The 27,584-nt window shown below is 33.7% G+C and overlaps 1 protein-coding gene across 1 annotated transcript; it reads right to left on the reverse strand.

Annotated features, from left to right (window-relative positions):
* LOC134272369 (scavenger receptor cysteine-rich type 1 protein M130-like) lies at positions 1-27,559 on the reverse strand (the record flags this gene model as incomplete). The annotated part of the gene is made up of 18 exons (XM_062754615.1): positions 1-147; positions 224-318; positions 824-1,051; positions 1,702-1,871; positions 4,494-4,653; positions 4,752-4,906; positions 4,989-5,127; positions 5,445-5,603; positions 5,755-5,818; positions 6,711-6,880; positions 7,915-8,047; positions 18,552-18,649; positions 19,825-20,058; positions 22,332-22,477; positions 24,247-24,370; positions 24,719-24,964; positions 26,907-27,073; positions 27,402-27,559. Coding segments are annotated over 18 exons (2,793 nt in total), but the record flags the coding sequence as incomplete, so codon positions are not given.
* Positions 27,560-27,584: the final 25 nt, after the last annotated feature.

The following is a 27,584-nucleotide window of genomic DNA, read 5'->3' on the forward strand; positions in this document are numbered from 1 at the left end:
TCATTCTTGAGAAAGAAGATTTAAATTAGATACGGGTATTTCCATGACTCCTTTATCGCCAGTGGATTGGCTGGTGGCCTCTGTATAAACGTAGTATCTTCCCTCTTTCGCCGAGTATGGGCCCGTATCATCACTGGGTGTTCCACTCTATAAATTAATTTTTTATTTATTCTAAAAATAAGCGACATTTCCTACAATATCAGGAATCAGCATCAATACTTACGCTATCTTTTCTCCATTTCATGACGCCATAATTTTTAATTGAACATGTTTCAAAATCTGTTTCAAACGAACAGGAATACAAAACGTCTGTGGCATCTGTAAAAGATGTTCATCGATTAAGTCTGGATCATTTTCCTCCTGAGATTGGACAGTTTTCTCAACCTTTCTCTTTAGACATACGCAATCTTATTTATTATACAAGTTTTTTTTTGTAAAAGGTAACGTTGATGGTTATTATTACGAAGATAGCAATACCAGTATGCTTAAAAGTAAAAAAAAAACCAGTAGTTTTAAAGATTAAATGTATTATCACCGAGTCCATCTATGGTTTATCGATCAACATCCCTAATAGATATAAATTTCAAAATTTAAAGAAGGCACAATACTTAATAAGATCAAGTATATATGTAAAGTGTTTAAATGCTTGAAATTCAGAAGTTTTGAAATTTCTTTCGGTTATGTTTTCGAAAAATATGTCATGTTATACATGTTATTCATTTTCCTGAGTGAAATGACCAGAAATACATGAGAAAAAATAAAAATATGCTTTATGTGCAATTTGTTATATATAGTGGTATATGGTGTAAAAATTATTTTATACCTGAACAGTTGGATGGTTTAGTGAAAACACCGTCCACACATAGGCATTTGTACTCATCGCAGTACGAATTTTCGCCACATTTCATTCCTCGTCCGCACGTGCAACGTACACCTGACCATCCACTCCTGCACACGCATTCCCCCGTGTCTTTGTCACATGACAAGGAGTTACTACGGTCACAAACGCAATCATCTTCACATTCTCTTCCATAAGTGAACGAGGGACAATCTTTAAAGAAAGAGAAGATTCATAAAATCTAGATTTTCTCATCTCTTTCTTTCTCTTAAAATCCAAGAACAGATATTCTCAAACTTATAAAATTAATTCAATCTAATATAAATAGTATATGATTGATTGTATACTGTTTAACGTCCCTCTCCAGAATATTTTACTGATATGGAGATGTCACCATTGCCGGTGAAGGGATGCAAATTTAGGTCTATGCTCGGCACTTACGGCCTTTGAGCAGGGAGGGATCTTTTGCCACACCTGCTGTAACACGGGGCCTCGTTTTATACGGTCTCATCCGAAGGACCGCCCCATTCAGTCGCCTTTTTACGACAAGCAAGGGGGTACTGAGGACCTATTCTAACCCGGATCCCCACGGGGTTAAATAGTATATGAGAAATACCATTACATTATGTAATGGTACATAGTATATGAGAAATACCATAACATTATGTAATTGTGGCATGCTTTACAAGTTGCAAATTGAAAAAAGAAAGTTAAATTGTTTGTAAAATCTTACTAAATAAAATATTTGCATTAAAATTTGAATAAAATGTATTTGAAAATTTTCAATTCCTCTCAATCTCAAGTTCTAATGTAAAAAAGGAGATCCCCAATCCAATGTTTTCAATGAAAATTAGAGAAATTACCATTTGAGCAAGATATACCAGCATCTTCGTAATGCCCACAACTACTGGGATTTTTTGTACCAGAGCACGACTGAATAGCAGGTTCATCTCCGTTGCACCGTAGATTGCTTAAAAGAATCGGCCCCGATCCCGATCCATAATAAGCAGATGTTTTTGCTTGAACAGATCTCCTAAAAACAAATAACAAGATGGCTTAATTTGCTAATTTGCTGTTGACTTAAATTCCAAAGATATGGGGGTTTTTTTATCACCATTAACATGTTACTCTTACAGTTATTTTGTTTTTTGCAAAAATTGCATTATGCTTCTCCGACAGTAATTAAAGCATTACAAACAAAGAAGAAGGTATGGTTTCCAAACAAATTTTGCACTGTGATTTTCTAAAAAAAAATGAAACTGGTGTAAAAGGTGAAAACTCATGCTTTTTAAATAATTGAAATTCAATGCAGAAAATTCATTAAAGTCATTTTTCTCACATGTGTTTTTAAATGCTAATTATGACGTCATAAACATGTGCTTTTTCCCATATTTTCTTAAAAGTTACGGAAGACACCAATTTTCAATGACATTTTCTATGTATTTGCATATTTTGGATCAGAAGTTGTGATCTATATGAAATATTGAAAAAAATGCTTCAACTTTAGGTCATTTTCAAAGGAATTTACAGGATAAGAAGAAAATGACGCATTTCATGAGGTCGTAATGCATTGACTAAATGGGAAATTACGTCACGATTAATAGATACTTGGTCACCAACATCCAAACATATAAATACTGCATTTGCAACCTAAACTGAGCGGTTTTGATTTTTCAGAAATTCTCAGGGCTAAATATGGCCCAAAGTGGCTCTTGCTCTTTAAAATTCTTCATAATGAATACAAGGCTTGTTTCTTTTTTTGTTTACATAAAGAAAATATCATTTTTTTTTAGTAAAACGAGAATCATAAAATCACAAGAAACTGTCTTATCCTATTCAGAATAAACTTTTTTATTTAAAAAACCTGCCATGAACGAACACATATAAGTATATTTAATTTATGTAAACAAACACATGGCATGGGAAATGTTTATACATATCAAAGGTTTGAAGCCAAAATCTGTCTTGTATCTCAATAAATGAGATTCAAATTTTGATGATCATTAGAAATACTGTGGAATCATTTTTATTCGTAGGGGTCAATGTTCGTGGGTAGCCACAAAAAAGTAGCCAAAAATTTCCTGGTTCGTGGGGACGTAATTTCGTTGGTATTTTTCTCCAAAGTGAAAACAAAGAAGGGTAACTCCGTCAATGTTGGTTATTTAAGTTACAAAAACGTACCGACGACCTGCACCGATAAATTATATATACAGCCGTGATGTCACAGTAAATTATCATAATTAAGAACACCAGTGGTACACGAACATGTTTCTAAATCTCTAAACCAATTCATGCTAATTGGCTGTTTAACACCCACTCCAAAATCGCACTGAAAATTTACCTCATCAAAGGGGCATTTGAGCGTGTTGGACTATAATGTAAACACTACTTAAATTTAACATTTGTTTTGATCACTTTATTACTTTAATATTGTATAAAGTTAACGATGTCTTTGATACTAAATTATTTTTTTTTGTTTTTTTTCAGTTTGGTTTTGTGTCAATAACCACATACAGATTGTCTTCTTTGTGCGCAATTACACGGACATAAGGGTAACGGTTACTTTACGATATCAGTTTTAACAAATAAAAACATATGTTTGTATATACGTTCGTGGGGATGTAAATTCGTGGATCAGGGTTACCCACGAAAGCCACGAACATTGGTCCACCACGAACAATGATGATTCCACAGTACCTTAGTTCATAATTTGTAAATATAAAAAAATGGAAAATAATAAATTTGATTTTTTTTTAGATGACACTATGTCTATGTCCGTTTAAATGTACCATATATACTGTATACTATTATTACACATCTGAATACAAACTTTGATGAATGTTAATGACCGGAATCAAAGGAAACATTAAGTTTACACTGATTTGATTAATTAATGGAAAAGTAAAGATGTTGAAGTGATCGATATTTTAAAAACTACATACAATATGTAAACGGACATAAACAAGGACCCCCTGAAATTCTAGTGTTTGGATCAGGTGCCTATGAGGAGTAAACATGCCCCTTTGATGGGTCACACTAACCGTGAGCCAAACACATTGAAAGTGAAGGAAGGAGGGAGGGAAATAGGCAGAAATTTTGAATTGATAATCTGAAAATAGCTTTTGTGTACACTTTACTTCTGTATTATGTAAGTACTGAAGTCTGTTATTTTAAATGTGTTTGGGAATATTTTGTACATATTCCTTACAGCGATTTTAGATATTTGAAGACGAAAAACTATATAAATAAAAAATTAAATATTCTTTGTTTTATAAAAATTCCTTATAATCATTTGCGATTGCCAAAAAACCTAGACGTTATGTTAATTCAACGTGGATGCAAAATGGATATAATTCACAACAAATTATGTTGGTGTAGACTTTTGAAAATATATATCCAATATATGGGTATAGATCCATATGTCCTGTCCTAACGCATTGAAAAACTTGGGGTAGAATTTGTATATCAAACCCTAAAAATATTTTTATTTTCAAATTAAGATGTGGCAAACTTTCTGTTTTCACATAAAAAAAATTAATATTCCTTCACTCAAATATAAAGATAACTTTTAGGATCTTTCAAATATATCTTATATGAAAAATCTACCCATCCACTTATCTTTTGAGAACTAATTAGAGAAAACATTTTTTCTTACGTGGGTAGACCTAACTGTCGACAGGCTACTCTAGCATCCGATTCTCCAAAGCCGTCGTCACAGACTGTACCCCAAGATCCGCCTCCATCCAATTTGATCTCTAGACGACCATTTGTCCGATCGGTACCATCTCTTAGGCGGATTACACTCGAAACATTAACTGAAGTTGTACAAACCATTCAATTGATCGTCTTTCTTAAATGACTTCAAAATAATAATAAAAAAGAAGATAGAAGTTTAAAAGAGAACATAACTTACCACACACTACCCCAGCATCATCGGAGTGGTCACATGAAGATCGACTAAACGGACATGATAACAAATCCTCTTCACCTCCCACACAATTAACCTTGTCAACATGGATAGGACCAACTCCTTTCCCGAATTCAGCATTCTTCATTGCAATTCCGTATCTATAGCAGGAAGGAACAAATATAAAATATTTTCCTTGCTTCAATAAATGATATTGATAGCTGAAAAAAATATGAAACTGACTTTCCGAGTCCTAGTTGTTTGCAGACGACCGTTGCATCATTATCATCCCAGTTTCCGTCACATACTGTGGACCATATGCCTTCAATGACGACTTCTACTCTGCCCATGTTTGTTGTGTTTCCATTCACCAATCTTACGTCTGATAAATAAATAGGATTTAATGTATTAAAGCTCTTCTTTTCAAGTCAATCCAATCAAATTCAAACGACAGTTTATCCAAATAAATAACACTTAAAAATGTAAAAGTTTCAATGAAACATATGGAGATAACGAACATTATTCAAAATCAAAAGTCCATAAAACAATACAAAATAGCAGCAGAACAAACATGTGTAGTTATTATATATTTTTATTATCTATATCTATCAAAGTTTTAATCAATAGGTTTTTTTAGAAAAAGAACTCATTTTGCTTAATAGAAAATGAAATTCTAACAACTTGAAATTACAGATTTACCATGGAGACAAGGTTTTCCATTAGCTTCGCACTGACAGGCGTCCCCAGTATACCCAGCCTTACAGCGACAAGCCCCGGTAGTTTTGTCACAGGACTCTGTGTGCATCCTGACACAGGCACATTTATCACAGTTTCGACCAAACGTCCAGTTTGAACAAACTAATAAGTCAAACACAAAAGAAATATGATTATACTAGTCTATTATATTTAATAAATGTAACAATTTTCCTACTTTCTTTTTTTTTGTTCTTGATTTAACCTTACTCAAACTTAATCAATCTATGAAGCAAGTGTTTCTCGTGTGTCTCACCACAATTGGACCCTGCAACGATAATTCTGTCAATGGCAGTCCTCTCCTCCATCCTGATTTTAATCTGAATATTTAAATGAAATATTTCACACCATTAGAAAGTTTGTATATTTGCATTGTTATTACATAAATAATCCTTTATATTGATTGAACGATAGTGTGTTGTTTTACGTCCCATTTAATGATTTTTCAACCATAAAGAGGGGTAATAATGTACCAGTTAATGGCTTCAAATCTAGAATTAACATGCAATTGGCACTCGGTGCCAGTGAACAATGAGGGATCTTTATTGTGCCAACGCCTGTCTCGACGAAAGGCCTTGGGTTTTAAGATTTCATCCGAAGGAACCCACAATTTTCCATCATCAAGCGGCCGATCTATCTTAACAGTCTTTTTGTTTGGAGGTGATACAAATCTTTATGGATTTTTTCACTCGGGATATTGGAATTTAGAGATGGAAAGCTATGAAGTACAATATGTATTGCCAACTTATTATATAATTTTAATACCAGCAGAATTAAGGCAATTAAAGTTAACAAGTTAACGAAGGCTTTAAATAGTTTAAACTTCTTTTGTAAAATTGGTTCAAAATTGGATAAAACTATAGATACTGTGAGCATTGAGCTTACTAAATGATATCCCCACCTCTGATATGATTATAATGGCAAAGTCCATGTTTTGATCTAAGAGGCCCGAAATTCTTTGATACATATAGTGCCATTGTGCAGCTCCTATTTTGCTTTTTGATCAGAAGTATATTTCGGGTTTCCCATAGCAAAGCAAAGACACTTCCATTTTTCCATAATATCGAAGAAAACTCATTTCTTATTTTAATTTCAGAAAAAAAATTTTATTGATATTACGAGATACAATATATGACAAAAAAAGGTTTTGTCCCAGGCTCTTCGTTAGCAGCGTCTTTGATGTTTTTCAAATTAATATTCTGAAAATCTTACCATGTGTATAGGTTTTGACCCATTTATCTGCGTGTCTTTGGACGTCCAGTTTTGCTGCGAACCAGACAGAACCGCTACAGAAGATTCCAAGTACGAGTTATCTATTGTAGAGATCCTTATTGACCCTCGACCATAAAGGAAGTAGTCAAAGTAAAGACAAAACTGCTTTCCTATTGACAAAATGTAAAAATATATTGTTAGGGTTATAAAAAAACAAGACATAGCATATTAGTATAAAATTTATTATAATATCCATATATGCATATGTATTACTTACACCTGTGTATAGTTGACCTTGGCCTGTTCATTTGAAGTATACCGAATACTTTTCATTTCTTAAAAGTAACCTTGTTATTAAAAGCAACTCTAAATTTAAATCAAAAGAAATGCCGAAGGGCAATAAAGCTCACCTGAGTCAATATAACGAGATGATCCCATAATTAGTTTCTTATGCAAAGCTTTAATCACTTGCTGTGCCACCCCCCCCCCCACCACCACACCCCTGATGATTTGAATTAAAATAATATTAATGCGAACCGCATTTGTTTCTACGTAGATATGACTGATTAGGCTATACTGCTCCTCAAGAAAAATTGGCCTGTACTAAAGTACCTGAGGATGCTTCCATGTAAAAATGTGTTATCTTGGCTTTATTGTTCTTAGATTATTTACTAGAAACAAAATGCTAGCTACCCCATTGTGGCATTACCACACCCCTGAGTTCAAGATTTGAAGAAGCTCGGCCTTTACAATCTTAATTATATCCATAATGGCTATAGCTTATTTTTGTCGCCCCATCAAGATTCAATGAAAGGGGGCAATTATCCGATGAAAACAATGAAAGACTCTTTCGGCGGTGAAAAAGATTTGTTATTTACCAGAACAATTCAGTAATGGTTTCGCCTCAGTCAATATTGATACTATTTTCTGGTAAATAACAAACACCTCCGAAAGGGTCCATTTATATATATTTATATGTATTTTGTAACTGTATTTTATCAAATATGGTTGTATATGGTTGTATGCCTAAAACAGATCTTCCACTTTTATTCCAATTACCATTGCAAAACGTAACCCTTAAACAATCATTAGAACTTTTAAACTAATATTTTAGTATGGAAAATGACTCCACGGTATCAAATGATACAAATAGTGAAGATTGCAGATCAGTGTTTCCTTAATATAAGCTGATGAAGACACTTACGTTTTATATTCAATGTTATATTCATTTCAGTAAAATAGCTATCAGCTGACAAGTAATAAGGTTTCGTATCCAGATAAAGGTAATTTAAGTCATCGGTTCCGCTGCTTGGTTTCCAACCGTACGTTGATAAATACTACAAAAAGACAATGTAAATTATCAAATAGAGAGACATTTCTTTTATTCTTTTTTATTAATGGAAAATACATTTATTCAGCAGTAAGAGGATAGATAAACAATACAAGAAAATTGCCTATACTGTGTGAAAAAGATTAAAATTTTTAAAAATTCAATTATGACTTTTTCTACGATTCACTGAACATTAACATATACTTTATGTAATTCTCAGCAAACCGCAACTTATCTATGAAATAGCAAACATACACCAAAGACACCAAAAAATTAAAAATTGTTATTATTTTTATTGTTTTTGATATTCCAAATTTCTTTCATACATACACCAAAGACACCAAAAAATTAAAAACTGTTATTATTTTTATTGTTTTTTTCATATTCCAAATTTCTTTTTATGGGTGCGTCTTGGCGGTAATTGCCTAAGAGATTGTATTCGAACTTGATATTCCTATTTCCACTATTCCTTTTATACTAAGCACATCATTTATGATAAACATTCTTCGGTTTGAGAAAAAAAAACTACCCTAAGTTTAATTCTTTTTACAAAACTTATCTTTCAGAAAATGAATCTATATATTTAGTCCATTTTGTCAAAGATCAGTTTTTAAACTTAAGCAAATGTCGATGTTTGATATAAGCGATATAGAGTAATAATAAACGCGTCCCGAAGGTAAAAAATGATTCTCAGCCTGTTTTTTATTGTTGGGTTTGAACCCGACAAATCGCATATTACTTGGATATTCGTTTTTTAATATAAAATTTCCGACCAAAATACTTTAATTGAAATTCCATATCCAGATCTCTTTGTATTTACTTTTTCGTGCCCAACTGAATCATTATGAAACAATCTAATTCAGAGAATTCGTGTCCCCCGCTTAGGGAAAAAGTCGGATCCCCCTGACTGAATTTGTAGAATTATTAAATGTATACATGTATACTGATGCAAATAAAATACATGTATGTCAATTTGCGTATAAAGATTTGATTGCTTATTCTTTATTATGTGTATAGAAGATTCTTTTTATATGGAATATTTATCACACTGTAATGGTGATTTTATAACCTCATAAATTTTTCTTTTCACATGCTGAATACTATCATTTAAAAAGAAAAGAAAATTAAAAAAAAAAGGATCGCCCGGGATTCGATCCAGGGACCTCTCACTTGTGAAGCGGGAGACATACCACTATACCACGGAGGCGCTTTAAATGTTGTCAAGTATATGCAGAAGTAAAGTCACATACATGTATATATTCATGCTCGATATTGTCAAAATTTTACACAATCCATGGTGATTGATTTATTTAGCCTTTATTAAACAGTTCTAATAGATATAATAAGAACATAAAGTCCACCGAGAACCTGTTTTATACGCAATAACTCTCCGCATGCCCCTGTGCTAAAAATAGCGATATGTAATACTATAAATACTAATAAAACAAACAGGGCGGGGCACTTTGAGAGGGGTGAGAGAGGTCCTCGGGAGTTTTGGTTCAAAATTACATTGCATAAGCTCAAAATCTTCTTGAAATATCGCCCGGAAATAATAGTGTTACACACAGACAGAATGTATAAATTTACGACCTTGAACTATGACCTTTTGACCTCAAAATCAATAGGGGTCTTCCTTAGGTCACAGGGGGTTGTTACACAAAATTTCATTGCAATAGCTTAAATGGTTCTAGAGATCATGTGGAAACGAAAGTGTTATAACAGACAGAACTTGCTCAATTATGACCTTGACCTTTGACCTTTTGACCTCAAAATCAATAGGGGTCTTCTTTAGTCCATAGGGAGTTGCTATGCTAAATTTCATTGCAAAAGCTCAAAGGGTTCTTGAAATATCGTGTGGAAACAAAAGCGTTACAGACGGACAGAAAGACGGACGGACGGACGGACAAACCCAAATTAATATACCCCACTTTTCAAGCGGGGGACAAAAAAGAGGCCCATGGGCCTTAAAGGTCACCTGAGTATTGTGTAACAACTTTCAAACAATAAAATTTGGTTCGTGTTTTTAACCAGAGGCCATGAAATTAACTATTCTGAAAGAGGCATCATTGCTTATCATAGTTATTAACTTAGCATGCTTACTCTATTTACTTAATACCAAGAGGTAGATCAGAGTAACAAAGAGAAAATGCACTTCCACTTTCTACCCAGTCGTACACCAAACCCCAAAGGAGCCACTGACCCAGGAGGCACATATTTTAAAATTTTGCAAATTTTATCATATATTGGTTGATTAATACCAAAGAGGAGATTTCAAAGCATTGATTTGTTTTCAGAGAATGTACCCCCCCCCCCCCCCACTCTGACCCAGGGGGCATAAAAACACTTTGCTTGATGCACCTTTCTTCATCATAAATATATATACTTGGATCATTGGCATAAAACCCAGAAGCAATAGAAAATATTTTCATAGAATAAATGTATGTTCACTATATAATCAATAAAACCCCGCCCTGACATCAGAACCCCTAAACCTGGGACCATATTCACAATTTTGGAAGAGGAACTCTTGCTCATTATAATTATGTACTTAGTTTATTTAATACCCAAAAGCAGAGAAGAAGATTTTCAGAGAATAATGCATTTTCACTACATAATCAACAGAGCCCTACTCTTAAACCAGAACCCCTGACCCTGGGGCCCCAAAATGAACAATTTTTGAAGAGGCACCCTTGCTCATCATAACGATGTACTTAGTTAGTTATTTAATACCTAGAAGCAGAGAAGAATATTTTCAAAGAATTCAGGCATTTTCACTATATGATCAATAGAGCCCCACCCTAATACCAGGACCCCTGATCCTGGTACCATAAAATGAACAATTTTGGTAGAGGCACTCTTGTTCATCATAACTATGTACTTAGTTTATTTAATACCCAAGAGCAGAGAAGAAGATTTTCAGAGAATAATGCATTTTCACTACATAATCAACAGAGCCCTACTCTTAAACCAGAACCCCTGACCCTGGGGCCCCAAAATGAACAATTTTTGAAGAGGCACCCTTGCTCATCATAACGATGTACTTAGTTAGTTATTTAATACCTAGAAGCAGAGAAGAATATTTTCAAAGAATTCATGCATTTTCACTATATGATCAATAGAGCCCCGCCCTAACACCAGGACCCCTGATCCTGGTACCATAAAATGAACAATTTTGGTAGAGGCACTCTTGTTAATCATAAATATGTACTTAGTTTATTTAAAACCCAAGAGCAGAGAAGAAGATTTTCAGAGAATAATGCATTTTCACTACATAATCAACAGAGCCCTACTCTTAAACCAGAACTCCTGACCCTGGGGCCCCAAAATGAACAATTTTTGAAGAGGCACCCTTGCTCATCATAACGATGTACTTAGTTAGTTATTTAATACCTAGAAGCAGAGAAGAATATTTTCAAAGAATTCATGCATTTTCACTATATGATCAATAGAGCCCCGCCCTAACACCAGGACCCCCTGATCCTGGTACCATAAAATTCACAATTTTGGTAGAGGCACTCTTGTTCATCATAACTATGTACTTAGTTTATTTAATACCCAGGAGCAGAGAAGAAGATTTTCAAAGAAATAATGCATTTTCACTCTATTATTTATATAGCCCCGCCCTAGCACTAGAACCCCTGATCCTGGGGCCATGAATTTCACAATTATGGTAGAGGACCAATGCTCATTACATTCAGGCCTACAGTTTGCCTGCTTGAAGTCCAAGAGTAAAGAAGAAGATTTTTAAAGATTGCAATACTTTTAGTGGTTTTGGCCCAATCCCTCAGGCCCCAGGGGGGCAGGGACCATGGAATTCAGAATTTTTATTTCCCTTCACCCATAGATGCTATATACCAAATTTGGTTGAAATTGTTTCAGTGCTTTCAGAGAAGCTGAAAATGCTCAAATGTTAACACACGACACATGACGCATGACGACGGACGAAAACGGTTAGCAATATGTTATAATATACAGCTCAACAAACTTTTTAAACTCACTTGGTTTTTCGCACAAAATAAAGTCGCATTGTTCTCGAATAAAGCTTATAACTATCGAGTTTAAGTAGGAGACATAACCCTTATAGTATTAAACTGTTTCATGTAAAAAGTGCACATTCTCTAAAATAATTATCATTTGTTTAAAAGTGAATGTTCTAAGAGGAAATTTGTTTATAAATTGTATGATGTTAAATGTTTATGATTCTATCATAGATTTCTATCATAGGGTTACACAAATCAATTAATGGAATTTTCTCTTATACTATTTGGTTGAAATGTACAAATTAACTTCTTAAAGATAAGTATTGTTCGAGGTACTTTGCACATTTTCCCTACTTGTCATGTTTTTGTCGAAATTCAGCTCCGATAAATGACAAAACTGCATACAGAAAATGGAGAGCATAATAAAGTATTGTTTATCATTTAAAGTGACAACACGACGCATCTCTTCAAAAACAGACTTGTTAAAATTTTCCTATAGGATTTGGAATTTTTTCCATACTCATAAATGTAAACACTTTCAGAAAATTACAAATTTCATGAGTAAATAATTCTGATTATTTCATTAAAATTAATAATTATTTATGGCCCATAAATATATACATCGGAACGTGTTCGAGGTTTCACATTCCATGCTATTCACGCATGCGTATAGTTTTCATAAACAAAACAGCATGGTAAGAGAGGGAAGCCGGTAGGCCTGCTACATTGACAAAGTCGACCACAACGAAAAACAAAACCAAAAAAAGGGCTTGAAATTAAAAAGCAACTTTCCTGATAAAAATTTAGTTGGGAGATTAATATAATCATTGGATGAAGAAGAAACGGGATCTCCGCGACATTCACGTGGGGCTCGCGAAGGTTTATATCCTACAGATTGTTGATACATGTTATTATTTCTTGTATCTCCATGGCTTTCAAAGAAAAAAATCAGTGTAAACTCAATGTACAAATGCACTTATGACATATAAAAATTATTGCCATTTGAAAAGCAAACTGTATTGGAACTGCAGAAAGATATTTTGTTTGACATTTTGCCGCGATGACGTATGATTTGGTGGATTTTCCTTTCCTTCACCCCAAAACACAAAACGTCAACATTTGTACTGAATCATCTTAAATTCGTCTGAATGCAGACTAATATGTTAACAATTATTAATTTACCGGAGAGTTAAGATATTTTGATTCTCAGAACTGCTTTTACTTAATATTCCATTATGATTGTAAACCCTACATTGTATGCACGTGCCATTTTAGAATTCACGTGGTACAAGTAAACTGACCTAAGTTGTACGACCCTTGATTTTCCAGCAGATTTTAATTACGTTAATTCTACTTTTTACCTTATTCCTGAATGATATATTGGGTAAATTTGAATGAGAAAGCACACGATTTGCAGCCGTATTGCCGCTTTAACAAAGTAAATTATATATATATTGAAAGAGAATTCTTAATTATATTCATGGTCTGAAACTTTGAAATTTTGCGTTTGAAGTTAACCTGAAAAATGCCATCTCTTTAACAAGGAAAGCAGTCGAACAGATGAGAAATACTTCTATCATCATGCGCCTTAGTGTAATATTAATGTTCAGAAAATACAGAAGTTACATGAACTGCACTCTTTCTGTATTAAGGCAAAGCAAAAGTTTGCTTTAAAATGAACGGATACAAAGACGGTTGCATTTGACGAGAAAAAATGAAAAAAAACCATTATCAAAAATGGAGAAAAAAAACAATATTATAACTATTACTTTTTTTTTCAATTTTGAAAAGATGTTGAGAGGAGTGAAAACAAAATAGGGGGCTAACATGTACAAAATCCTATGAGTGAATGTAAAAAAGTGGTGGTATATCTAATGAAATCGTATAATTTTTGTAAGTTTTACAATTACCATATAAATAAATTAATTAGTATAAATACAATTTCGACACTTTAACAAACTTGATGCAGCATTAAAATTGGTTATATCATTAGCCATTATTCTACATTGAAAGGTGCTGTTTCTAAGGCACTTATCGCTAAGAAGCTTTTTAAGACTAAATCGCTAAATTTCTGTTTTACTAAAAATTACACCTACGTGCCTACAGTGCACCTGTATATGGCATATATTTCATAAGCTAGAAGAGTGAACAAAGAGAGAAAAAAAAGAAAACATCAAGACAAAAATATTAACAAAGTAAAACAAATTGCATTAAATTTTATCTTTTCTGCGATGCGAATTTGAATGGTTTTAAATTATAATAGTTTTAAAATATAAAAATCATGTTAATTTTTAAAACATATTTTTCCCTTAGTAATCCAAAACCAGTTAACATCTTTAAAATCTTTTTACCCTTGTGTCTACAAGAATCCATCTGCCCTAAAACAGTGAGAACAATATATAGTTATTTTCTTCATATTTTCTATTAATTGGAATTTAATTTACCGTAATTCAATCATTAGTAAGTTTTCTGTAATTTATCTACTGTAACATAACAAGGTTAAGACAAAATTGAAAAACATAGGTAATCAGAGATTACAGAGCTCACCTCAACGTGTGTTGTCTTTAAGTAAGGCAAATTAAGTCACACAATTAACCAACAAAAAGTATACATCCTAAAATGCAAAATTTATGCAATTTTGATACTTTGGAATAGACCTATATAAAAACTAAAAACCAGTTCTTCATCATGAAAATGTAATTAAAATCCAGCATCTGAAGAAAGATTGAGAGTTTTCATCCCTTGATGCATCATTTGTGCAACTGGTTTATATAAGCCTTATAGTTTCTTGGTGATAGACTTGCACCCATAACTTTTACGAGGTCTATTATCTGGAAAATGTATGTCGAATTCAGCATCTGAAGCAAGTCCATTAGTGTGCATCCTAAGATGTACCATCCATGCAAGTTTGGTCATTATAGGGCTCAAAGTTACTTGGAAATGAAACCTGCACCATAAACTTTAACCTGTTTACTCGTCCAGAAAATGTAGGTCAGATTCAGCATCCGAAGCAAGTCTGGTAGTATGCATCCTAAGATGTACCATCCATGCAATTTAGTCATTATAGGGTTCATAGTACACTGCACCTTGAAAATGAAACCTTCACCAAAAACTTTAACCTGTTCACTCAACTGGAAAATGTAGGTCAGATTCAGCATCCGAAGCAAGGCTGGTAGTATGCATCCTAAGATGTATCATCCATGTAAGTTTGGTCATTATATGTCTCATAGGAACTTGGAAATGAAACCTGCACCAAAAACTTTAACCTGTTCACTCAACCGGAAAATGTAGGTCAGATTCAGCATCCGAAGCAAGTCTAGTAGAATACATCCTAAGATGTACCATCCATGCAAGTTTGGTCATTATAGGGCTCAAAGTATCTTCGAAATGAAACCTTCACCAAAAACTTTAACCTGTTCACTCAACCGGAAAATGTAGGTCAGATTCAGCATCCGAAGCAAGGCTGGTAGTATGCATCCTAAGATGTATCATCCATGTAAGTTTGGTCATTATATGTCTCATAGGAACTTGGAAATGAAACCTGCACCAAAAACTTTAACCTGTTCACTCAACCGGAAAATGTAGGTCAGATTCAGCATCCGAAGCAAGTCTAGTAGAATACATCCTAAGATGTACCATCCATGCAAGTTTGGTCATTATAGGGCTCAAAGTATCTTCGAAATGAAACCTTCACCAAAAACTTTAACCTGTTCACTCAACCGGAAAATGTAGGTCAGATTCAGCATCCGAAGCAAGGCTGGTAGTATGCATCCTAAGATGTATCATCCATGTAAGTTTGGTCATTATATGTCTCATAGGAACTTGGAAATGAAACCTGCACCAAAAACTTTAACCTGTTCACTCAACCGGAAAATGTAGGTCAGATTCAGCATCCGAAGCAAGTCTAGTAGAATACATCCTAAGATGTACCATCCATGCAAGTTTGGTCATTATAGGGCTCAAAGTATCTTCGAAATGAAACCTTCACCAAAAACTTTAACCTGTTCACTCAACCGGAAAATGTAGGTCAGATTCAGCATCCGAAGCAAGGCTGGTAGTATGCATCCTAAGATGTATCATCCATGTAAGTTTGGTCATTATATGTCTCATAGAAACTTGGAAATGAAACCTGCACCAAAAACTTTAACCTGTTCACTCAACAGGAAAATGTAGGTCAGATTCAGCATCCGAAGCAAGTCTAGTAGAATACATCCTAAGATGTACCATCCATGCAAGTTTGGTCATTATAGGGCTCAAAGTATCTTCGAAATGAAACCTTCACCAAAAACTTTAACCTGTTCACTCAACCGGAAAATGTAGGTCAGATTCAGCATCCGAAGCAAGGCTGGTAGTATGCATCCTAAGATGTATCATCCATGTAAGTTTGGTCATTATATGTCTCATAGGAACTTGGAAATGAAACCTGCACCAAAAACTTTAACCTGTTCACTCAACCGGAAAATGTAGGTCAGATTCAGCATCCGAAGCAAGTCTAGTAGAATACATCCTGAGATGTACCATCCATGCAAGTTTGGTCATTATAGGGCTCAAAGTATCTTTGAAATGAAACCTTCACCAAAAACTTTAACCTGTTCACTCAACCGGAAAATGTAGGTCAGATTCAGCATCCGAAGCAAGGCTGGTAGTATGCATCCTAAGATGTATCATCCATGTAAGTTTGGTCAACATAGAGCTTATAGTTACTCGGAAATGAGACCTACACCAAAAACTGCACCAAAAATGTTAACCTGCACCAAAAACATTAACCTGGTCATTCCTTTGCTGAAATTGCAGCATCTGAAACTTTGACTGGTACAATGAAACACACTAGCAACATCTTCCATGCATGTCTAATCAATATAAGACATAGAAGTACTTAAAAAGAAAACTGCTCCAAAAAACTTAACCTTAACCCGGGACGCCGACGCCGACGCCGACACCGACGCCGACGCCGAGGGTATCACATAAGCTCCCCCCAACTTCGTTGAGGTGAGCTAATTAGCCAAAAAAATAATTAATTAAATTATTTTTACATTATGAATTAGCACCCTACTTTAAAAATTAGTTGACTTCTTTAATATACAAATATTTTATTACTTTAACTTTTGTTTATGATTTAAAAATATTTAATCGGTAAATCAAGATGGGCTATTTAATTTAAACGTTTTTTTACCCATGGTCTGACAAATATTCTTCTGCTCTAAAACAGTGAAAACATCAACATTTTATCAAATATATGTGTCATTTTGAATACAAAAAATTTATCTTCTTTAGCTTTATTCGTTTCGAGTGTTTTGTTTTTTGTTTTTTGTTTTTGGTGTTGTTGTTTTTATAAAATTAAAAATAAGCATAACATTCATCTGATTGCACTTGAATTATATCTACTAAGAACACTGCAAATCGTGCCTTTAAATTCAAATAAGATACGAATTCATATATAATATAAGTTAATATTTTTTCCCCAAAAAAATCTTTATAAGTTATCCCAGAACCAGTTAGTGTCTACAAAAGCTATTTTACCGTCGGTAATCTTAAAATTCCTCCTTCCTACAACAGTAAAAAAAAAACAGTTATACCTTTGATCAAATTTATGTGCAATTTTGACTTAGCAAATGTTCAGATTTTAGGATGTTTTAATCAATTTTTAGAATCGTCTTCCTGCAACTTACTAAACAAATTAACAAAGGGGCTAGATGTATGGGAGTGAATAATAAAAACAAAGAGAGTATAAAAAGATGCATAAGATCTTAAAAGAAAAAAACCCAGTTTAGATTAAAATTTTACATTCGGCTTAACATTGATAGGCCACTTACCTGTTTAAATAACGGAATGAAACAGTTAAAAATAATTAAAGTATATGATTACTTTTCAACATGCAAATTATTTACGCAAGTCACTCACAAGTCATTCGATTGATCACACCATGAAACCAAAAAGACAATTATTCCTTTATTATTGTTCTTGAGGAAAAGTTTGATTACTTCTTATTCATTTGTACATGTATACAGTATATTTGATACTAAATAATCTAATATGTCTGAACCTAACACGGCGGATCACGACTGGAACAAAACTGAATCTATTCTATGAGTATAAGCTTCTTTATAAATGTGATTATGTATAGGATTCTCACTCCTCCACACCTAATCCCGACTTAGATGTTTTGGAGGTCCGTGATTGCACTTGTCCTATTTTGTATTGTTTTATGGACTTTTGATCTTTAAAAATATTCGTTGTGTCCATGTATAATTTTGATATTTTAGGATATTTTCCCCAATATATTCGTAAATTTTCTGTACCAATGGTATAGTTTTATGATTCAATTATTTTCGTCATACTGAAAAACAGATATTCCTTCCATTAGAAAAAAAAACCTTCAAACTGTTATGCTTTGCTGTAAGTTTGTTTAAAATTGGTACTTTAGAATAGCATTTTTCTTTATTTTTGGGAAAGCAAATACACATTTTCATGATAATTAATAATATCAGTTATTATATATCACGATTCTATAAACAGTTGAAATGCACTTACAGAGTTTCGGTACAAACGTGTATTTGTTGTTTCAATGCTACACGTACTTTTCCATGAATACTTTTCAAAAGAGCAAAAGTAAATGACATCAGCAAAATCTAAAAAAAAATCAAAGTAAATTTAAGCATCAATATTTAAAATAAAATTAGGCAACAGATAGAGGAGGGAGGGAAAAATAAAGGAAAAAATCGCAACAAATGATGAAAATTTGTATTATTTCATAAGTGACAATATTGTGATACTATGAGCTGAAGTAACAGTGCTACATGACATTAAATCAAAAAGGCAAGAAAGGCATATGTATCTTTATTTTCTGATCATCTGAATGCTTGTTTTCTAACATTCAAAATCAACTTGAGGAGAGAAAAAAAACAAACACCATATCAAAAGCTTTAGGGCCATATCAATCATCAGAATATCACAATTCCTTCCGGAAATAACTGTGTTACATTACATTAAATCATCATTGCAGGAAAGGCATATCTATCTTCTCTTTCTAATCAATTGAATGCTTGTTTTCTAACATTCAAAATCAACTTGAGGAGAGAAAAAAAGAATACAAGCATCTTAATCAAAAGCTCCACGACCTTATCAATAGCCAGAATATCACAATTTCTTCCAAAAATGACCATTTCCCATTCAGGTAGTACTAGTCGTAACTTGTGTGATAAACACTTTCAAATTTCGCCAAAAATTTAATTAAAATTAATAAATACAATAAGAATAATTTTGATATTACTTTTTTCAGTTAGAATTAATTTTTTTTTAATATGAAATTTTATAATACGTGAATCAAATTGAATGCATTTGGAAATGATAACTTTTGTACATATAATTTTCTTTCATCAAATCAAGTGAAAAAATTATTCGAGTTTATGAATGCAACAAGGTTATTCTTTAAACACCGCGAATCAGGAACAAGCTACTTATGCAAAAATATAGCAACGATTTGGCACATTGTTAATTCCTAGCTATTCTTGGCTGGAAAAAATTATAATTTATACGGTACTTTTAAAAAATTGACCATATTGGTAGATAGGTGCATTTTTCTTCTGTTTAGCTACGATTGAAGGAAATCAGAAGACTTTCACAGATTGAACAGAAAAAATGAAAGATTTATCTACATGTATGTAACTCTTCAAAATGCAGTTAATGATCTGAAGGTCATACATCAAAAGGTTTTAAAGATGGGCACTTAGTTTATTATATGTGACTTGCTATGCGTTGGATTTAAGTACTTTACATTTCAATGTCAACATATAATTCTAATTACCTAAGCATGATGCTGACTGATTAAAAGATCCTTCTTTGCAGATACACCTGTCAAGTTTACATTTAGAGGACGATCCCGAGCAAGGAGCTGTAGATACGTGACAACTACAGTCCTCCCCTTTAAAACCGTCACGACAAGAACAGGTCCCGTCTCTGAAATCACACCCTGTACTTGTTTCTCTGTCACATTCACATGTCTCGGAACAGTCTGCTGAATATCTCCACTCTGGGCACTCTGAAATTGAACACGATAAATAAGGTCAACTGACGACAGGGATTTCCATGTATCATATATTTATGACCAATTCACTTTTTGGAAAAATCTTAAATTGAATGAAAAGGAAACGCTTCTTGCATGGTGCAAATAAAAGTTCTTGTATGTCCCATAAAAAAGAAGTGGTATGAAAGATCAAGACTAATTCAAATCTATTTAACCATACAAGGTTTTTGCAGAGCAAAATAACCTCTTAATACTCCCGATATAGAACTATGGCTAATTGTAACGGGGACCGTTACAGATGTTCCCCAAACGCTCCCCATGTCCCTTTTCGTGCCATAGCTTTTCTTGTAACACCTTTTATAAATATACTAAGCACTTAAGGATTTCATTTAAAGATATAAAATTTACAATGATATCAACTATATATCGTTTAACGTTTTGCATTGGCACACACGTACATGTACATGCATATGCAAAATGATCATGGCATGTTGGTTAAGCGATTAACACATCTTTCTATCCCGCGAATAATAGAAAAAATACAGATATAAAGTTACCACATTTCAAGTATATATCATTTTTTGAAATACCTATTCACATTTAAATTCTCTACTGATTTTAACCTCGGGCTCAAAGTTGGTTTTATTCCTACGACAAGGCAGTGTTGAAATCGACTAAGGATATCACGCCGATGGCTAACCAATCAAAATGAACTTAGTAAGATTTAGTTCCATACATAGAAAAGGGATTTTCCTTTAATCTGTTCAGATTTATTTAAATATATTTCCTCTCTGGTCATTTTGACAACTCTGGTACCCATGCCTAGTAAATTTTATATACTATGTAAATAAATATATACATGTTAAGGTTTTTGACCGGAACAATCATTTTTTCCAATGCATAGGAGGCTACTTTCTGGGGTTTACAATAGATATTTATAAAGACATTCGTATCAGCTAATGTGACCAATATTCTTTAAGACCTTCTTATTAATATATTTTTTATGAATGCAAATATATATATTTTTTACGAAGGAGCGTACATGTATATTGATTTTGAATTTCTGGGAATTGCGTAATTCTAAAAAAAAATCAATTAAATTTCAAAGGTTAAATAAACAAAGGATGCTTAGTATGAAAATATTGTTTCAAATCAGTAGAATTGAATGCTATTAACGACATCCGAATAAATACATGTAAACATAGAAGGCTTATATACCAACTTTGTTCATCTGTACTTTAATTTCAAACACGACAGGATTTGAAATTAATTAAATTAATAATTTCTATATCCTTTGGAAACTCACATCAAATATATTAATACTCTTTCCTCGAGCTCTTTTCTGCAGTTTCCTTGAAATGTTACGTGGGTCCAAGGTGTAATTTGAGCTTTACAGCGATTCTCTACTTTATGTGAGGGGTGGGGGGTTTCTTTCTACCCTTGGGTTAAGGTCAAAGGTTAAGGTCGATCTCAAGTTCATAGGTCAAGGTCATTTTGGTAAATAGCTAATATCAACAATTTATTCAGGTTACTAGTGACCTTGACCTCATTATCAAGGTCAAGGGTAAAAAGATCTGCTTCAGTATGTTACATGTCTTTACATTTAGAAGTTCTTAATTCTGCATGAACATCAAAAGACTTAAGTATACTGTCGTTTAACGCATTGTGTGTGCGCGCATGTGCATGACGTCCTTGCATTTACTTTTGATGGTAGAATAATGTAGGCATTCATTATATATATTCATATTCGAAATTTCACCCTGTATTATTGAGAACTAAGAAAGATTTAGGCATTTAAACTTTTAGCCAATCAGATTGCAGCTAACGTGCATGTGCGTGCGTTCATGATTATTCTTATATATCATGCTGTAGATCTTCATAATGTATGACTATGTTCAAAATTTCAAAGGATTTTGTCAGAGAACAAAAAAGATATAAAGACTTTTGTTTCAACCAATCGGAACGAAGCACACGTGCATGCGCGTGAGATCTTGCTATTTTGACCATGTCATCGTGTCTATACTACTATTATATCCTTATATTATGAGTTTCAAAGCATTTCATCAAAAAATTAAAAGGTTACGGCTATATCTATCATATTGGTCATTTCACGCGTTACACACATCTACATAACATACCTAGTGACCCTAAAAAGGTTTCACCTAGATCGGATGAGTAGTTTACGAGAACACTCGCGGACAAAAAAAGTACCGGAGAAGAAAATTCAGAAAAAAAGTAAAAACAATATGTTCCCAAACTTCGTTTGGGGAACATAATTAGAGACTGACCGCCACAGTGGACGACTGGGGTGTAGGAGCAAGAGGAGCCCGTTCTAGAAGGACAATCCGACAATATGTTCTCTGTTCCTCTACAACTGACCGACTTCTCGGTGTATCCATATCTTCTATACTTTGAAGTTGAATATACAACTTCCCTGAAAGAATAACATTTTCCATTAAATGATAAGAAGCGTTCAATATATATTAGATCTTTGACAATAAAGAGAGACAATTGCTAAATATAACAACAAACACACAATATAACTGGAAATCATATCAAGATTTTATCGTCAAACAATAAATATGTGTGTAAAACAAGAGGCCCATGGGCCACATAGCTCACCTGAGAAGCTTTGACCATTCTGTTCTTTACCAGTTTCCCCCCATGTTATACATAATGCATCCCCACCCTACCCCACTGATCATAATTTAGACATTTTGAAATCTACACTACCCCATGATCCTTCCATGGGCACATATGTTTCAGCATTTTTGGCCCAGTGGTTCCCGAGAAGAAGATTTTCAAAGATTTTTCGAATATATTTCTATGTAAAACTTTGATTCCCCATTGTGGCCCCGCCCTTCCCCCGGGCGTCATGATTTGAACAATTTAGAATCTACATTATACCAGAATCTTTCCACATAAGTTTCAGCTTTTTTGGCCCAGTGGTTCTTAAGAAGAAGATTTTCAAAGATTTTTCCTATATATATTTCTATATAAAACTTTGATTCAACATTGTGGCCCCGCCCTTCCCCCGGGGGTCATGATTTGAATAATTTAGAATCTACATTATACCAGAATCTTTCCACATAAGTTTCAGCTTTTCTGGCCCAGTGGTTCTTGAGAAGAAGATTTTCAAAGATTTTTCCTATATATTTCTATGTAAAACTTTGATCGGCCATTGTGGCCCCGCCCTTCCCCCGGGGGTCATGATGTGAACAATATAGAATCAACACTATACCAGGATGCTTCCACATAAGTTTCAGCTTTTCTGGCCCAGTGGTTCTTGAGAAGAAGATTTTCAAAGATTTTTCCTATATATTTCTATGTAAAACTTTGATTCCCCATTGTGTCCCCGCCCTTCCCCCGGGGGTCATGATGTGAACAATGTAGAATCTACACTACCCCAGGATGCTTCCACATAAGTTTCATCTTTACTGGCCCAGTGGTTCTTGAGAAGAAGATTTTTTAATGACCCAACCCTATTTTTGTCTTTTCTAGATTATCTCCCCTTGCGAGGGGAGGATGTCCCTTCATTTTAACAATTTAAATTCCCCTTTACCCAAGGATGCTTTGTACCAAGTTTGGTCAAAATTGGCCCAGTGGTTCTTGAGAAGAAGTCGAAAATGTGAAAAGTTTACAGACGGACAGACAGACGGACAGACGGACGGACGGACGGACGACGGACGGACGGACGACGGACAAAATGTGATCAGAAAAGATCACTTGAGCTTTCGGCTCAGGTGAGCTAAAATATTAATTAATATAATTTTTTTGATCATAATAAATGGATAAAGGCTGAATTACTAATGAAATAAACGGAACGGCCTTATTAATCAAACAATAAACCCTTAAGTCAAGATTTCTCACATGCGAAAACATATAACGATCTTGACAAGCAGAAGTTACCCGACGTCCTCATTGTTGACAATTCAGGCCTCTGTTCAATAGAGCGATTGCCTGCGAATATTTTTATTGGAATTATTACAAGGAACTTTGGCGGGCACTTGCGAAAGTTCGTTCTGTTCACCAGGTCTCGGGTTAGCTTCACTTCCATTCAAGTGAAACTTTAGGCACAATGCATTTACACGTTAACGGCGATTATGTAATTTTGATTTAAAATAAATGTTTTTACAAATGATTTGTCTGTCTTTTATAATTGTATTTAAAAAGTAAATAATAGTAAAACTCCACGATACGTACGTGCTAAGGTTAAGATGGCGGCAGGTAACTAAAGCATTAGACTTCAGGTTGTTATTACAAATACCAGTCCATCCATCACCTTTGAAGACTTGCACGAAATTTTCCTGACTTAAGCGCACATTGTCTGTGACCAAAAAAATATTTACATTTTACTTGCTCTTTAATTTTATAAGCATTATTTATGCCTTTCATTTGCTAAGAATGAAAATTTTAAACCTATTGTTTTCCGCAACTTTGTTATTTTTTTAGCCAAAAATCAAAACTCAAAATAAATTTAGCCGTACATGTAAATAAGTTATACATAAATAACATAAAGGTAGGGCATGGAAATTGGAATATAAATTATCACAATTGAATAAAACGTTTCAAAAACTTATCTAGATAACGTGGATGACAATACTTTTAAAGAACATATTTAGATACATAAAGCACATTTTAACATCTTAAGCAAGGAGAATAACATTTTCCTTACCTGTGCAATTGTGCTCTGATTTCGTAAAACCTTTTTTGCAAATACAGAATACTTCACTCGATTCCTCGTAGCAATCAGAAACGGTTAAGTTACAGGAATGAAGACCAACTTGGCAGTTGCAGGAGAACCCGGTATATCCCGGCTTACAAACACATTCCCCAGTCTCCATATCGCAGGATTCTGTATTATAGCTGTTACACGGGCAGTCTTCTTGACAATTGTCACCATACTTCATGCGAGGGCATTCTAAAAACATTTACTTTCTTGAACAATTATAAAATAAGTTAAGAACAGATAATGAAGAAAAATGACGTTGAAAAGTCTTCTTTTTTGAGAAAGCGCGTATTATGAAATTGTATTTTATTACAGGTAACTCTTGATTTCTCGAACCCTTGATCTCTCGAAACCCTTGATCCATCGAATTCAAAATGCAGTCCCGCCCTGCATAATCTATTGGAAATTACCCTTGAAACCTCGAAGTGGCTGTGTGTATACAATGTTACATAATTAGCGAGTTTACCTGGACATTTAAATGGCCCCATGCTGAAGACGCGGGTCTCGAGAAACGGGATGTTTATTCAGGTGACACTTACATGTATATACTGCTAGGAGATAATTGATTTATAATTAATCATATGTTGCCTATATGATAATAGAATAATTATCATCTACTGTCTTACGATAATTCAGAGAAGCGGTGTCAATGAAAAATAGTATATTGAATACAAGGCGAAAAACTAAATAGTTTAATTTTTATTTCGAGTCAGTGTCAAAGGAACGATATATAATAATGCAGAAACAACCTCACTGTCAATATGATGACTGTTGTTGCACAAATACTTACAGAACTTCGTTCAACGTTTAATTATCATGTTTGAAGTAGTCAATGCTATGTACCACGCGGTAAAATGTCGTTTTCATTTAACGATACGTAGTTTGACGTTCGTATTAAAAAGAATAAATAAATAAACATGAAGTGACGATGTACATGTTTTATGTTCTCAATTTAATAAAAATTTATCTGCAATACAAAAACACACCGTTGTGTAAACACCACGTGTAAAAGGTTAGCACTACATTACTAATTACATCCGGTAAGACTAATTTCAAAACCGGTCAACAAACCCGGAAAATTCCGGACTCTTGAAATCTCGGAGTCTTGATCTCTTGAAGTTTTTTCTCGGTCCCGCGGACTTCGAGGTATCGACAATTACCTATACAGAAGAATTAAAATAATAACAACTAGAAAGTCCGCTATTGCAAGCAATAGCGTATGTCGCCCCGAAATGGACAAGACTATCATTTTTTCATCACTAAAATAAAACCCATTAGCTAAGCTTGGACAACCATCAACTCGTATCAGTCCTTTCAGTACTTTGATTTAAAAATCAAAGTTAAAGAATTTTCTTTTTTCCCCTGTATCCATGGAAACTATTGACAATTTGCAATTCTTAAATCCAATGAGCACAATTACAGATACTAATCATTACTTTCATGAAGAATGTTCAAGGAACCAGAGAGAACACTCGCAAGCAAAATTCGTCGCTTTTTGCAGGTTTCCATGGCAACGGTAGCCATTTTGAAACTGAATGACCACACAACACAACTACAATCAGGGATCCTCCTTCGAGGAAAGTTTCAGGAAAACTGTAACAGCCATCTCCTAGAAACTGTCTGGAGAAATAAAACACGCGTACAATCGCAATATGTAGCCCGACTTCGTTCAGGGCGACATAATAATAAATCATTTTTTTTTTTTTGTAAATATGTTTGAATGGTATGTCTTGGGTAACTTTTAGTTCCATCAATGGACATTGTTTTCATTATAAAAACTTCTGATTCCAATATGTCATAAAATATTTTCAGTTAAATGTAGTACTTTCCAGGAACAACCAAAAATTATACTCTCCCTATTCATTTAATAACAGTGGGATGAGTAAAAAATTACTAGTTACAAATTATATGTAGCAATAAAAAGGTAAATCCATTGTTAAATAAACTAACTGCATCCATGTTAAGAGTGCGTTTTGCAACATATTTTCTTTTAAAGAAAATCAGCTTTGAGATCGAACTTTAAAAAACAACCATAAGAAAAATCAGGAGTATATTTAGCAATTCATAATCGAATGATTTTTTTCTACTTTAGTTGCTTATGATGAAGGTACTTATTTGTTGAATTGTGCCTTACCACTATCACAGAAGAGCTTAACCCTGGTGTTTCTATAACTTGAACAATAGCTCCCATTGTCAGCAGCGCAATCGGACAGAGTTTCCTCATCACCGTTACAATTGACATATTTCAGGTGCGTTTTAGCACTTAAATATGTACTTCCAGATTTTTCTTGCACGTATTTCCTGTTTTAACAGAAAATTATTACAAAAAACTGAGGCTTAGACAAGAACGTCAAAGACTCAATATGCAATTCAATATCAGTCATTTTTGATTGTTCATCAAGTGAAAATGCCAAGGCTAATGTAATTTACTTTACTTACTCTTTGTGAATCAAAATATATTTTTACTATAGTAATGTTTTTAAATGTTGCATAATTTTTGTAAGGGTAGCATTCTTTTTTCAACGTTTATATCATTTTAGATCAATTTTTTAAACATTTTAATAATATATATATATGTAATATATAATAAATGTATATTAAAACAAAACACATGTGAAAGATCTCTTACGTTGGCAATCCCAGTTCACGACAGGCTACTACAGCGTCATCCTCATCAAATCCACTTTCACAAACATAACCCCATTCGTTGTTGTGATACACTTGTAGAGTTCCACTAGTTTCTGAATTAGTTGTTTGCTTCGATATCAGCCTTATCCATGGTTCTAACGTAAAAAAAAATCAAGAAAATGAT

Source organism: Saccostrea cucullata, unplaced genomic scaffold (assembly GCF_032062105.1).
Source record: "Saccostrea cucullata isolate Sc308-1 unplaced genomic scaffold, CSIRO_AGI_Scuc_v1 ctg8379, whole genome shotgun sequence".
NCBI lineage: Eukaryota > Metazoa > Mollusca > Bivalvia > Ostreida > Ostreidae > Saccostrea > Saccostrea cuccullata.